This window comes from Lutjanus erythropterus, chromosome 7 (genome assembly GCF_056507025.1).
Source record: "Lutjanus erythropterus isolate fLutEry1 chromosome 7, fLutEry1.hap2, whole genome shotgun sequence".
NCBI lineage: Eukaryota > Metazoa > Chordata > Actinopteri > Lutjaniformes > Lutjanidae > Lutjanus > Lutjanus erythropterus.
The window spans coordinates 32,758,732-32,775,078 of NC_139323.1; the positions used below are offsets into that span (position 1 = coordinate 32,758,732).

General features: G+C 38.9%; 1 protein-coding gene across 2 annotated transcripts in view; it reads right to left on the reverse strand.

The window, feature by feature from the left end:
• The window catches only part of LOC146324268 (carboxyl-terminal PDZ ligand of neuronal nitric oxide synthase protein-like), a 286,524-nt gene that overhangs the window by 178,314 nt on the left and 91,863 nt on the right, over window positions 1–16,347 (reverse strand). For both annotated transcript variants that reach the window (XM_084723578.1, XM_084723576.1), the window contains exon 3: window positions 4,602–4,694. In XM_084723578.1, coding sequence (XP_084579704.1) covers window positions 4,602–4,694 — 93 coding nt within the window. The remainder of the gene's footprint in view (window positions 1–4,601; window positions 4,695–16,347) is intronic.

Below are 16,347 nucleotides of genomic sequence, written 5' to 3' on the forward strand. Positions count from 1 at the left end.
CAGATTATTTTCACAATTAATTGTTTAGCCTATAAAATATCAAAAAAACAAAAAAAAAAACAAAAAATGTGGAAAACTCTCTTTACAATTTCCTAGAGCCCAAAGTGATGTATTTAAACGTAGGGCTGGGGAATATATCAATATTATATTGTTCTAACCATCATATTATTTGTCTCTACACACTTAGTCATTATCTTAACATTATTAATAATTATCAAAAAATCTCTGTTTAATAAATTGCAAATCTTGGTTTAATATATTGCAAAAGCACCAATAGTTATTCCTACATTATTATCACAATATTGAGGTGTTTGGTCAAAAATAGTGTGATTTCCACTCATTTTATCACCGCAGCCCCTTCCACTCAGTACACAATATGTTGACAGTCACAACTTACAAGATCAATAATTATCGATATCAACTGACAAAAATCTTCACTATCATGATAGGTATCCATAATAGAATTCCTTTGTCCAACCAACAGTCCCAAACCCCAAGACTCCTCATTTACTATCATAAGTGACAAAGAAAACCAGGAAATTTTTGCTTGAAAAATAACTGAAACGATTGATCAATTACCAGAATAGCAACTAATTTTCTTTTGATCGACTAATAGATTAATCGACTAGCCTAATCGTTGCTAGGGTTAGGTATCATTCAAAAATGATGAATACCAGTTACAGTAATGATACTTTGGCTTTGCTAAAGGTTCTTGAACAACACTTTTCTCAATCCCATATCCACTGGAAGCAGCTGGAGAAACTGTTTTAACTGCACACTTTACTCAACCTGGAAAACTGGACTGAAGAAACTGTATCTGTACAAAACATAAGTAACTGTCCAAAGAAACCGTAGGGTGGCTAATCCAAGGAAGAAGACAAGGAAGGAAGGAAAGGAAATGATTGTATAGGTGGGTTTGTGGTACTGGGAAATAGTGACAGGGTGAAACCTCTTACTTTCCTGTGCTAAAAGCAGCTAGCCCGAATCTACCAACCATAAACTTTAGGTGTACTGCTCTACTTCTACTGTCGGTCTGAAAGCAACACCATGCTTGACCCTCTCCACCTGCCTCGCATTCGATTCCAGTGGACAATGTGGTGAACAGACTCTGTGACAAGCAGGTTAATTGTACTAGATAGTTAAAAAGTTGCACAAACTTCATTTAATTACAGATTATGTGCAGATAAAGTAGACAGTGGTGGAAAAAAAAACTTCTGCATGCATGCAATGCTGGATCCTGCATGCTTCCATGACACGTAACGTTAGACAGCCAACCACCAGCATTATTAGATATTGGAGATACTCCTTAGGTACTGAAATCCAGTATCAAATGACAAGGTTTGAGCAGAAACTGGTAGCAACTTTCTAGCTAAGACAGAAGCTTTGTACACTGATTTTAAAGACATTATTGTACAGGTCTTAACCTACACTAAATCCAAAAAGATCAGGAAGTCATCAGAAGTTCATTCATTTCCTACTGGGTGAAGAAACCAGAGAAATGTGACTTCTGAGTGGACAGCTGAGAAAATCTTGCCATGCTGACCTTTTCACAACCAGCAGTTGTCCACAGCCAATCGGATTTTTGATCTACCTTGACTCCCTATCAAAATGTAGACTGGAAGAACAAGTCAATAAGAGTGTCTGGCCCTCGCACACATCATCTGTCTGAATAAAGCAACAACAGGAGATGATGGTTGACACTCACTACTGTTATATTAAATATTAAATACATTCTGGAGGACTGTCCAGCAGGGCAGCCTTAAACCTTGAATGATTCTGTCTGGATAAATGGATTGAGATGAAAAAATGAATTCTGGTGAGGAGAATGGACGGCATGACTAAATTAACTTCCCTTTGTTCCCATCCACTGGTTTTCCACCTGTCAGACTCTCTGTGATTCTCGGCGGGTGAAGTCGACTCCAGTCTGTCTCTGTGGATTACAGCTGTCAGCTTCACCACACCTGGACACACAGATCCACTTGTCTCCTGTCTCAACACTCCCCCAATCCCCTCCAGTTTCTTAAAGTTTACTCTTTACTCTTTTCTCCTCTTTAACTCCCTCCTCTCTTTCCATCCCCTCTCTTTACTCTTTAACATCTGTCCCTCTTTTCTTCTTCAGCTTCCCCCAATACTCTCAAATCCTCTCAGGCCGTTTGTCCTGCCTCACAATGTCTCCATTCTCACCTCTGTCTGCGGTCTAATTAAGACGAGGATCGATCACCACCTCCTGCTTTATACAGGAGGCAGGAAATGGATCTGGACTGGTTCTTTAAAGTGACTGACCAAGCATCTATAACATTTTATCACCGAATGAGCTCATCCAATATCTTCTCACTCCCAACTCGTCAAAGATGGCAGCTTGGTCAGTGACCCTGTGTTTCTGTAGTGCATGGCCAGGTCTCCACCAATAAATTAGCAAATATGCAAAGTCAGAATAGACATTCAAAATAAATCTTGCTGAGACACATGGTTGACGCTGTGAAACGGTCGAAGCTGAAGTCTAAGCAGCAGAGCTTCTACCCCTTTTTCACACATATGAGCTGGCTTGGCTTGACTCAGTTTGACTCGGCATGTCAGCCCAGCAGGCTGTAATGCATCCCTCATTACAACAGGGCTACCTGCTTGAAGTAGGGATGGCTCAATACCACTTTTCATGCACAATACCAATATTGATACTGCAACCTTGAGTACCTGTGAATGCCAATTCCAAACCAATATCATTTTTTCCCCTTAGTAATACCTTAAATGCATTAATACCTCTACTTGGGTACACTTTGCTGGACTTAGCAATCTAATAAACATGCTCAAACCCCACAACTTAACTCTGTTAATAATGCTGCTTGTTTATTTAAACTTTTAGAACTTTTCTCAAACATTTAAAATCAAATGTAATCTGTGTTGTGACAGTTCTCTCTCTACGACATGTTGCTCAAAGTTTTGAGTTCTGCACGGCTGACAGCAAACATGAAACAGTAAAATAGAGCAGATACCTGAAAATACAAACAAGCAGAAGAGAAACTAAACTTCAAACCACAGAGATTCAGTCAGAAGCTACAAAAGTACTGAGTAACTGAGACTTTTGAAAACCTCTTCATGTCTGATCTCCTGCACAGACATGAGGTGAGTCTCGCTATACAGGGAGAGAAGTGCGGTCGTCACGGGTCGGCCACGGTCGGCAAAATGTCGCTGCAGCTAACTTGCAGGTGGGACTGGCGCACTTTGGCCTTTCCCCAGAAAGGTCCTTTTCAGATTAAAATAGACACAGCTCAGTACGTTAAAAATGGTAATGGAAATGCAAATTAGCGTGGCGTAGTTTAAAGTGACAATGGTAAAGCCCCATAAATGGTTAGGGCTGAGGTTAGGTTTGGGTCAAATACGTAGGTTAGTTACCTAAATTACAATTAAATCCTAATTAAGTTAAGTTACATAGGTTGTGTAAGTTAAAAAGAAGTCAACACTGACTTTAGGGTTTCATACAAACAGTGGTCTCCTGGGTAAAAATCATGTTTGCCCAGTTCATCACTGCCAACCTCCTCTACACGGGGACAGTCTTGCTTTTTCTACTACATCATATTTGTTGGGCTACATGTGCAACAATGCAGCGTCTGTACAAGAAGCAGTAGTTGTAGGAGTTGCAAGGCTGTTACATTATGCATATTTTAAAAATGTCTGGCTGTAGACAGAAGCATCAACTAAGAAGAGTGGGCACAACCAATATAATAGTTTCAGCACACATGGAACAAAAACTGATAGACTGCTCACTAATTTATCCACAGCTGCTGTTTGTGCTTCCTTACATCAGCCTGATATCTGCAGGGAGCTGATGAGGTACGTGGCAGAGACAGACCAAATAAAGTAGAATCCATTCACAGTTCACTTGACTACAGCGGCCACATCTCTTGTAATTAGAGATCATATCTCATCAACGAACACAAACCAAGAGCACGAATCAGTGCACAAAGTCTTTTTTCAGTCTGTTCTCCCTCTCTTAGTGGATGCACAACAAAAAAAAGCCAGAGGCACCGAGCCACTTGGAGTCAGGACAGTCAGTCACAGTAAACTGTGGTGGGTGTCATGACTCAAATGCAGCCAGCAATCATGTACAACGCCTCGATGATAATACCTTTGTTGTACATTTTGTAATCGTGACATTTTCATAATGCAGACATTTCACACATTGTGTAAGAACAAGAATCAATTTGTTGTATGATGCAGTCAAAAAAAAAAAAAAAAATCAAAGGAAAATGATTCCTAGACAGAATCATAGCACAGTGCATTGCCTCCTCCATATAAAATCAGCAGTTTCTTATCATAATGAGAGAGGATACTTTCATGTATTATTTGTATGTATATATTTTTATGTAGAAAGAGAGCCAATCAAAGCCTAATAAAAAACTGTAGCCTATACTGAAATTGAAATTGGCTCGTTAGTACAAAAATATTCAGATTTATTTACTTGGCAGCACAAGATCTTGGCTATAGGATCAAAATCCTGCTTTGGATTTGAAATGACACCAACACACATAAATGCACCCAAGGAAGAAGATTCTTCTTTTCCAAGCAAAAGTAGGACAAAGTTCAAATAGAAAAGGGTCACTCACTTTTTTCTTTTTCCTCAAGTTGACTTTCACGCCGTCTACAGACACCACGATGTTGACTTTTTTCTTCTTGATGTTTTTCACCTTGAACTCATACTGCAGAGAGAAGACAGACAGCGATGTATTAATATTTGTGGGGGATTAAGGTAGACAGTGACATTGTTACAGCCTCTCAAATATTTGAAGACAGATCAGTCCAGGTCAGGCCCAGAGGAAATGTTACAGAGGACAGTATCAAAGGGAAGAATATGATGTTCATTCACACATTTTATTAACAAAGTTATATTGGGGTCATTGTGTTAAACAATGACTTTACAACATCCATCTTAAAATTCAGTTAAAGCCACGACTCAAGCTCTGTGTTAAAGGGGATTTTTACACCGACGGATGAGCGGGGACACTGTAATGTTTTCTGTTCCCATCAGAAACTAAAGTGTGACTGAGTCACAAATACATCAGCCTGAGACTAAAAACATGAAAGCAAGGATGACTGTCAGGATCACAACTGATACAAATAAAAGAATTTGAAAAAAAAAGTTTTCCAGCGGAAAAATATCCTTCTGCTCCTTTCACTATCATGTCATATCATCTTTGCATCCCTGTAGTTCCCTCCCTTTAATTTGTTGGCAAAAAATGCACTTGGCCACCGACAAAGTAGGACAAACATTTAAGTGCATCAGAGTTCAGAGAAGCAAGTATTCCAACTTAATATGATTCCTTGACGTGTGATGTTTCATTACAGTAAATATATTACAGATTTCTCCTTTAATGATTATAAAATTCATTTGAGCAAAGGACTTAACGCTTGTCAGAAGCTGAATGTGCCCAAAAGCAAAGAGACAGTGACTGGAGTGGTCAGTGGTGAGAAAAGAAACAAAGAAACTGAATTCCTGAGCTGAACTTTCACACTTTGCCACCTAAGAATCATAATAAGAATAATATTGACAGAGCTGGTGTTCCCATCCACTCCAATTCAATACTTCAGAGTAATGATGAACAAAATTGTCACAGAAAATGACAGCCATCCCTGCTGAACAAACGTAGCTTGGCCAGCAGACCTCTGTCACAGTCAATTTACACACAATAGATCACACTGAGACAGTTTCCATCGACTCCGCTGCCTTTAATGGAGCTGCGTATCACGTCAAACAACAACACTGCAGCAGGCGACCACAGTCGATACAGTACGGACACGCACTGTTTGCATACCAAACACAATGCAGGTATAAAAAGTGAATTGTATGCTAACAAACATGGAGTCAGGAGACTGCCAAACTCCCTCTCCCACAATCCCCTGCATGCTGATGGTTTTCTGAATTAGTGGGATGGAATTGAGTCGTATAGAACCACCTGTCACGAAAGCCTGGAGAGACATTAGCTCCAAGTACCGTCTGTGTGTCTGTTTCCATCTTTCAGAAGTCTCATTGAGTTGGCTACTTGGTGTGTCTTGCTGAGCGATAGATAATTGTGTTTCTGAATGTGGACGCTCATTAATGCTGCGCTAGCAAGCGATTTTATGCAGGGAAGCTACTGTGTTATGAGCCCGAGATGCTGCGAGATTCACCCTGTTTGCTCAAATTAAATTCCAGTCTCCGGTATTAGTGCTCGAGGGAAATCTGCTCAGCGCAAGGAAGTGAGAAATCGAAACACGAGAGAGACAGCAGGAAAATGGCAATGGCAATGGCAATGAGACACTACTCTGTCCAAACAAGCTGACAAGTTGACTTACTTAACCACCTCCAGCAAACAGTGAAAAAAAAACAACATTTAGTTGACCGATGCCACCGGAGGTTTTCAGTTTAATGAAGTCCTTTAAGCTTTCAAAAGTGACCTTGTGGTTTTACTCGGAGCTGCCAAAAATCCAAAGTTACTGGCTGCACTTGTGGCACAGAATCTGCAATGTCATATACTGCTGCTCTAAAGAAAATGTCAGGGTTTATCACTTGCTGTGTTTGCATTCAATCACCTCTAAATCAAATCTAAATGCAGATGCTTTTTTTGAACTTTATCTGTCATGTTTTCCCTGCAGCTTGGTGGCACTTTGTGTCAATCAATCTGTCAATATTCCAGCTATCATAGCTGTAAGTCACCGTCTCTCATCCCCTGCTCTGTTCTCTGCGGTGTCGCTCCAGACCTGCTTAATATTGACTGGGTTTTCTCTATTTCAGTTGCAATCGCCTTGTAAAAAAAAAAAAAAAAGACTCCAGTTCAAATGAGAGGTGAAGTAACATGCTCCCTTTAGTTTTATGACAGCATTTAAATATTTAACAAGTGTTGTTCTTCAGTAAGCGAGTAACAGTGAGATAAAAAGGACAAACAGGTCAAAAGCTTCTCGAGCCTGAAGTGTCCGTTTGTATAAACAGCAAACTTCAGGATGTCAACCTTTAATATTTTGTTTGTCAGTGCAGAAAACCAATAAAATCAGGCTCTCTTTTGCGTATTGTAAACTATAATTACTGCCAGTTGTACGCCTCTGCCAGACTGTTAAGTTGTAGTTTGCATTCATGTCTGTCCAGACTGCAGTGCAGTGAAGATCTTGAAGGAATTTAATTAAATTTATTCTGTATTTTCTGGCAAAATGAAAGTTATCACTATATTAACATGTATAATTCTAGTGTTGTGACTAAACTAGACTAATACTTCCCTACACTAGCTTTTAAGCCAGGGGTTGTCTGTCATCCTCAGCAAAACTCAAGAAGTAGCTACGCTTAGAATGTCAACATAATGCACATATTTATGTCCATTATGCTTTACCATCCGATTATTCCAGGCGTAAGGAATGTATAGCCCAGTTTTACAAACTTCTTACAGGCAATATCATGATGTCAAGAATCGGTTCTTAAATTTGGGATTTTGATTTTTCTGCATGAAGACAATCTTTCAAGAGAGAAATGTGATGCTGAGGAGTTATCAGTTCAGCTTTAGATATAATGATTCAATATGGTATAAATACCAATTAAACAGTTTTTAAAGTTATATCTGAGAGTGTAATTCTTAAAGAAAAAGTTTTATAACAGCAGAAACTGTGCCTTTCTATGGACAACTGTGCTTGTATTTAAAACTCACTTTAAAGAATACAGAGAAGGTCACTCTGCCAATGTACATTCAACATCTACAATAATTCAGTTTTTTCAGCATTAACATCCACATTCTTCGTTGTGCCCTTGACTCACATCAAACCACAGACTAAAATAAAAACTAGACCATTTGAAATGCGTCTGCCTGCATGCTGATTCAGTGACTGTATGTGTGTGAATGGTTGCAGTATAATAGAGGATGACAGACCGCAGAACTCAGGGCCTCGTCAGCATCACTCGGTGAAAAATCAAGTCAAGGAGCTTTAACAAAGCCGGGCACGAATCTAATCAGCTCCTCAACCCTGGGTTACAAACCGTGCTGACTGTAACACAACAGTCGTGGCTGTCAGTGTGCTTGTTTGTTGACTGATGGACAAAAAGAGTGAGGTCTTATAAAGGACTGTGCCCAAACAGCTCCAGGCCAGCTTTGTAAAAAATCTATGCAGATTTGCTAAATTATTAGTTAGTTATTCAACTAACTGATAAGTCAATAAACCAAAAATTAATGTAAAACATTTTTTTTCCTTTGCAACATGCCATCCCCTCTCTCTACCCCCATTCCTGTCTGCTCTTCAGCTGTCACCATCAAAGTAAAAAGACTCTTCAAAACTTGACACTGGCAACACTCGCTGTGGTATATGTAATGTGAAATGCAAAGCTGGCATGGACAATGCATCTAACACTCAGACTGGAGTGTAACTAAAGGCTAAAGAGAGCGCCATTTTCACAACCTGAAAGTTATATCACCCTAATGTTAGCACGCCTGCTGCCAGTGTCCAAAAAGTGTAAGTTAATCCTTAATGGACAGAAAAGCTGTAAGTGAAGCATTGACAACTTCATTAGCATCTTCAGGTGATTAATTGGTTTACTGGATAAGTTGTTGTTTGAGATAACTGGGCTATTTACAGCGATAACTGTCCTGGCTGGCTTACCATTTTACTAGCGTGAACGCCTGAAACTCCACACAGAAAACCAATATTTGTCAATTGCAGACTATTAATGAAAATATTAATTTAATTTGTACATTTTGTATTTTGGTTGGTATCTCAAAAATATCAAAAAAGATCTCTGCACACCTGAATCTATGACAGGTGTGTCGGAAGAAGATTCAACTTGAAGAAAACAAGAAAGACTCCCGCACACTGTCTCGCTTTCTACTGATTTATTAAATATCCAAAGTTTCGGTCTGGACAACCTTCATCAGGTATACTATATATATATATATATATATATATATATATATATATATATATATATATATATATATATATATATATATATATATACATACATACATACATACATACATACATACATACATACATACATACATACATACATACATATATATATATATATATATATATATATATATATATATATATGTATATATATGTATATATATATATATTTCGGCTGGTAAAATAAAAACATTTGGCTGGCAGAATGTTTCATTTACCATCAAATTGACATTTGGCTGGGGGGCTAAAAAGTTCATTTCGGACCCTGCAATGTAGTGTAGTGCTGCAGAGATGCTCTCGCCTACAAATCTTGTTCTCTAGATGTAGGAAAACGTATAACAAATGTCAAATCATCATGATTGTAATCCTGAGTCATCATTCGTATCACAACTGCTATATCTTTAAAAACAATCATAATGTGTTTTTTTTACCATATTGTGCAGCTGCAGTTCAAAGATAGGTGGACATATAGTGAATGGTAAACGGACACCCCAGACCTTTTAACCCGAGATCACTTCAAAACACTACGCGATATTTCACAAGAAGAAGAGGAAGATGAAGAAAAGAGGAAGAAGCATTCTGTGTGGCAATGTTCCACAAAAATGTGTTCAAGGCTCATTAAAATGAGGGCACATATTAACCAGCAAAAACAGAAACCAGCTTACAAAAGCAAAGCCAATCCAAAAGAAATAACTCATTATTTTACACAGTTTCATTTTGTGTGAAATAACAGTTGTTTTATTAAGGAGGACTCATTGTTCTACTAGTGGACTGTAATAATGACGGTTTACTTTACACAGCAGGTTTCTGAGTCTATCCAGAGGTAATGACAATAAATAATAAAAAAAATATATTGCTTTTTTTCTTGCTACAAAAAGAGTATGATGAAAAAAAGGGACCACATTTTTCTAACCACGGCACTCAACAACCTGTTGATACCTTCACCACAGGACAGAAAAATCACACACTCACATACACACACTCCAGCTCTGGTATATTTATAGAGTAATATAGGGAAAGCCGAAGCACTTCAGCCATTATTCTCGAGTCTCAAAGTGCATGAATGTTTATGTGACTGAGTTTTATGGGTGGTTTTACGGGTGTGTTGTAATCTGCTGTAATGTTGACTGTGCTGCACATGCAAGATTTAAACGTTGGTAAGCCTGATGGATTGCATGATTGACCTCCGCGGAGATGATTACAGTGGCAATTTTACAGATTTCATGCAGGGTTTGACTGGCTAAGTGTATGCAGCATAATATGACAGAAAGCACTTAACTCTAATAAGCCTGTCTATTCATGTCTGATACTGCCCCATCATTGAATCCACATCATCCACCACACAGCTCACTCTCCCATGTGCTTTCAGCTTCCACTCCAAGGTGCAGCGGAGATATGATTTATAATATCACCGCTGAATCTATCTGTATAATGTGAGAATATGAATGCATGTAATTAAAACACTTGTACCACAGAAACTGCTGCACTTGAGGAATCGCACAGGCATTCATTTTACACAACTGGCAATTTATTCGGTCTGACTTTCCCCCCCAGTGCAGCACCTCGACACCAGACGAGGTGCTGAGGGTGTTTTAATGAGCACAGATAACGGCCCGCAACACAGTTTAGGTCATTTAGGATAATCCCTAATGTCTTTGCTAGATGAGACTCCTGGATTCACACCTAAAATGCTATTAAATCCAGCGTTTCAACTGCAGCCTGAATAAGTTTTGACACAAGGGGAAGACAAAAAGCAGGGGGGGAAATCAACAAAATCCTGAGGCGTGTCAAGTCCTTTACTTTTGCTACAAAAAAGTTGGGCACTGAACATAAATTCAACCTAAAGTTCACTACATTTACACTTACAGAGCTACTGTGGCTGTTAAAGCTATGGTCCATTTTAAAACGTTTCAGAACACTAATTTTTCTGCACTTTTTTACACCCAACAAAAGGTTCAACAGAGATGAACTTCACACTTTTAAAAGAACTTTAAGAGATGGTTCACCCCAAAAGCAAAAATGATAGTTTTCCCCTGGCCTATAGTGCTATTTATGTATCTAGTCATAGTTGTGGTTTGAGTTGCAGAGTTTTGGAGATATCGGCCATACACATGTCTGCTTTCTCTCCAATATAATGGGACTGAACGGCACTCAGATTTCTAGTAGAAAAAAAAATTGTTCTGAATAGTTCAGAGAGGGCAGATATCTCTATGACCAATGTCTCCAAAACTCTGCAACTCACACCAAAAAGAAAAAAACCTTTACCCCCTTGTAGAAACAGTACCTTCTTGGGTAACACAATGCTGCACCGAGGCAACATGCAGTTCAGCCCCGTGTGTCTGTCATACTAACAGCTGCTGTTCTGGATCAGCTGGATTAATCCAGTATTTTGTAATGTGAGCTTTCAGTGTTTTTATTCCAGAGCTCATAAATTAGTGTTACTATCTACTTTTTATTGAAGCGTTACTGTTTAATGGGGCTCATATATCACACTGGGCTGGGCTCCCGGCATCAGAGAGTAGTACATCAGCAGCTCCGGTGTCAGCGTATGAAACTCTGCCTGCTCTTAGCACTTGTTTTTTCCATCGTCACTGCTCGAAGGTAGAAGTTTCTTGGTGTAACATTTTTTTATGCATGACGAAAACAAATCATACTTCTGAGAATGTTACACCTGTGGTGCTTTTCTCTCTGCTATCGTGTCTCTTCACTTCCATCACTTGCTTCATTTTCTTGCATCAAGAAGAAGAAAATCTTACGGTACGATCTCTGCCAGGTGTAAGTCTGGAGGGGATCGTGCATTTTCTTGTGTGTATGTGCATGCATGCTTGAGCTTGTCCACTGCTAATTTTGCATATCGCTCAACCCATCAGCCTCATATTTTTTGTGCACATTCATAACTGCATGCTGAAGGACTTCTGTGATTCAGAATTTTTGAAACACACAACTACTTTTTTATGACTGTACACCATCACACTCTCATGAATGTAATGTCTCAGTACACTTGGAAGGAACCCTAACCCAAATTTGGCACAAACTTCCACTGAGACTCAACAATGGCCTGCTTATATTTTGGTGGTCAAATGTCCAGGTCACTGTGACCGCAATAAACAAAACGTTTTTGGTCATAATTCCAGAAGTCATGTGCTACTTGTGACAAAATCAATCAAATTTAGGTTATTACAAAGGGGCTACATCCAAATATTCTTTTTTTGTTGCCTTTTTCACTTTTTAATAAACCTTGGGAAGAGTTAATTTGTGCCTAAATGGACATTTCTGACTGCCATTTTCACATCATCATATATGATCTTGACAAATCGTGAACACATGAAATAATTCATAAATAGGAAATAAATGCATTTAAGCTGAGTTAACAGGCCATCTCACTGTTTTAATTTCCTGTCATCAGGAAAACAATATATGACAATTTCAGCGACTTCATAAATGAGACAAAATAAGTGCATCTAGGCGGAATTAACAGGCTCTCTCTCTTATTAGTAAAACAATATACACATTTTAGATGTTTTAAGGTGTACTGCAGATATTAATCTTCCCTTTTCAGAATTTCTTCCGCAGTTTTTTATTTGTTTGATGACCCACCTGTGGGTCAAAACCCAGTATTTGGGAATGACTGTCTTTAAGTGTTAGACATATTACACTAAAGAGACGGCACATTATCTCTCCACATAAATCATATTATGTGTAGATCCGCATACATGACACTATAAAGTAAGCCCTTTGAGAATAAAGTGTGAATACAGAATGACTGAATTGCATAATGCACTTGAGTGACAGACTTTCATGTAGGATACTCCTGTGTTCTCTCACTCTAAACTCCTCCAGAAGCCTCCTCTCTCCTTGTCTCCTCATGGTGCATTTAAAGGACTGGAAGATCTTCCACAAAGGAAGGCTTAGAAAATATTGATTAACTGGCAATAAAAAGAGTTTTTGTTGCCTGCGGGCAGCCCTATAGGTACATTTGACAATGAGAGATTTGCATTTGATCACAGACACAGTAAACCATGCCTGACTTAATGTTGCAGCTAAACTGGTCTTGTGTGAACACATATTTATTCCTGTGTTCAACTGCTCAGGCTTGCAGTAAACAGGATTTGGTTACGTGCAGCAGCTCGGAGACAAAGTGCTTCGGTATGCCAAGTAGTGACAGGACATTAGCCTACATGTAAATAAACTGGAAAACTCAAGTCCAAGAATAGGCTCATCCATCATGCAAATAAGTCAGTCTAACATTTGCAGCCACTGTTTTCTGATAAACGGGTCGTTATTTCCTAAAGGTCCTTTCCTCCTGTTTCCAGTATAATCCATCATTTTGGCAACAAAGACGCCAAACACACCGACACAATAGCGTCCTCAGCCAGCGGTGCTATTTTCACTTACAGAAATATCAGCCGGGAGCCAGGAGAGCACAATAAAAGCCTGCACTTCTGTTGATGACCACAATTCATTGAGGGAGGTTGAATAAAAGATTCGAATAAACATGCAGCCACATGCCGACACACACACACACGTAGTGACAGTACACCACTGAGGTCAACTATCTGCAGTCAATGTGAGTGTTCAATGATCTCAGCGGGGCAGCAGGGAGTATTTACTGAGGTAAAGGGCGCCTGGTATGCTGTATAACAAGCTATTCATTTAGCTCTTTGACAAAGGCCTTTCTGAGTTGATTATGGTGTTGTTGTTGTCCAACTTCTGGTCCATATTTTATACAAGGGACACAGTTTCTGCTGGCGTCGTGTCCAGCCCTGCCAAGTCAGCCGGGCCTACTCTGTCTGCACTCGCACGGCCAAGAAGCTCCACTTTCCCACATGCCAATTTTTTCCAAACCAGTGCCTTCTCAGCGGCGAGTTTTCTCCCTGACCGATCATGAGCGCAGATCCATCTCAATGACATGTCTACTCTAGAGAGAGCCAAAAGGATAAAGAGGGCTGTAAAGAATAATAGAGAGAGGAAAAGGGGAGAGAAGTGTAGACAAAGAGAGAGACACGGAGAGATGGGGGAGGGATAAGCGGTGATATAGTGAGACGATGAAGTTTAATTAACTGCTCAGATCATTAAGCTCATAATTACACAAACTGAAAGTCAAGGTGTCTTAAGTGTGCAAACTGTCATGTTGTCATTAGGTGCCTGATGAAGTGAAATGCGTGTGGCTTTAACCTTCACAGAGCACATGAAGTTACTGCTCATGCTTAAGACTTTTTTACTGTATACCTATTGGAAGATGCCTCTTTTCCCTCCCCTCTCTACAATTTGAATTTCATGCTAAATCAAGCGCCCAGTCAGTACAGTATTCATTTCAAGGTCACTGGTCTCCCAATAGTCAGTTGTGTCATTTTACAAGATTAGATCATTAGATGTACATCAGTAGGAGGATCTCCGAGTGAGCTAATGATCTATTACTAACTTATGGCATATGGCATATCCCATATAGTTCACAGTGTCACTGAGGGGTTCATTTCAATGGTCCTGTAAGGCTAAATGTCTACAATTAAAGTCCATCCTTCACTAAACTTTACATTCTGGCTATTTATCTTTTTTTTATATCAATAAGTACGTTTTTATTACTGTATAATCATTCGAAAATAAGAATCCTTGTGTTGTCATTACCTTAGAATGAGCTGTCTATATTTACAGAAGGTGTCCAACATGTTGCACTGCCATGTTTCAGATTTCCTACGTTTGTTTGTTTATAAACTGGTTCTCTTTGGGTTTTAGACAAAATGAGACATTTAAGGACAAAATGGGATGAACAATTTCACAATTTTCTGTCATTTCATAGACATTGTGGGGCTAAATTAAACATGACAGTTAACTTAAATATATGTTGTTATTTCAGAAACAATAAAAAAATAAAAGAATTTGGACAGGGGCAAGTAAAACTTGACTTTGGGCAAGTGAATTTCTGACCTTACCTTTCCTGCACTGTTGCATTCTTTAAAGGAGCTATGCTATGCTTATGACAGTATGCTTTAGTAAAATCCAATTCAAAATTATTTTTAAATAAACTGCCATCCACAGGAAATATGTTGCTTTACAAAAATCCAAACCATCACAGCCCTAAATACATTGCACTTAATTTGTTCATTTAATTTCTGATCGTGATAGCCATTTTATCTGATATATTATTACCAATGCACAGTTGTCTGATAATGCAGTTCTTCTTGTTGTTATAATTTGGATGCATTGTGATAGATGAACTCTGATATTGAGTATTTTCTTAGCCCCCCCTTATACCGGTGAAGCCCCCACTGTCCACAAGGAGAGAAACTATACTGGTGCCATGGCTGGATCTGTTCCCATGGTTGCAAAGAAATCAAATAAAATCTTAACAACCCATGTGTATGTTTTCCTGACGAATGCTTGTGGTCAATGGCAAAGGTGGAATTAGTGTGACTTTACTATACAGCTGCAAGAAATCTGAGGGAGGTGGTCAGGGAATGTGTTGAATGAACAAAGTCACTAGAGACAGCAGTCCACCTTCTGTCTCCCTTTCCTATCAACAGTGAGTGTTGGTTTCTTTTAACCTCAGGTCACAGAGGTAATTGTTGTTATATTCAGTCACACACTTGTAGTAATTTTTTCTTTTGCTATTTTATAAAAGGTCTTGCTGGGAGAAATTTAGAGTGGGAGTATAACTGGAACACATCAAAAGACAGATTACTGATTCATCGTGTGTTTGGACAACACTAGATACATGAGAACCATGAACCAATCAGGGCAACCTTAAATTATCCAGAAACAGGAAGCAGACAGTATCTCTAACTTCCCCCAAAGGATAGCCAGAGGGACTACCAGACGAAGAAGAAAACCAACAATCAGAGCTGTTAAAGGAGGAGCCGGTCCTCTACATCTACAAGATAAAAGACTCACTCTCTCTGCTCCTCATTGCAAGAAGAAAGTAGAGCACTCCTGCAGAGACAAGCAGTGTCTTTAGCTCAGTTAGCCCCCTTATGTCACTACAACTTTTATACAAGACACATAACCTATGTCTTTTTTTTTTCTTGTCAACCATCCCTATAATCCTTATTTTATTATTAGTCCACTGAGCTGTTGCAGTATGTGCAGCAGAAGAGCCAAAATTTTAAGAGAAAATTAACTGTATGCATGCATAGTTCAATATTCAAGTTATAAAATTTATACAAGTAAGACCTGAGCTGTCATTTCGCATGATTTGTCATTAGGAAACTGATGTGTTTGTAGACTCTTATGACCCTTACAAAACTTATCACCTCAGTATTATGCACTACTAATACAGCCATTTTTTCATTATGCTTTTATCTAGTTTTCCTCCTGCATCCCTGAAAACAAATGCAATGATAAAATGTAAATTTGATTGAATTTAACAACATGTGTCAGTCACTGTGGGCTGCTGCTGTCCACCCACTGATCTCATCATTATGTAGCTGAATAAAG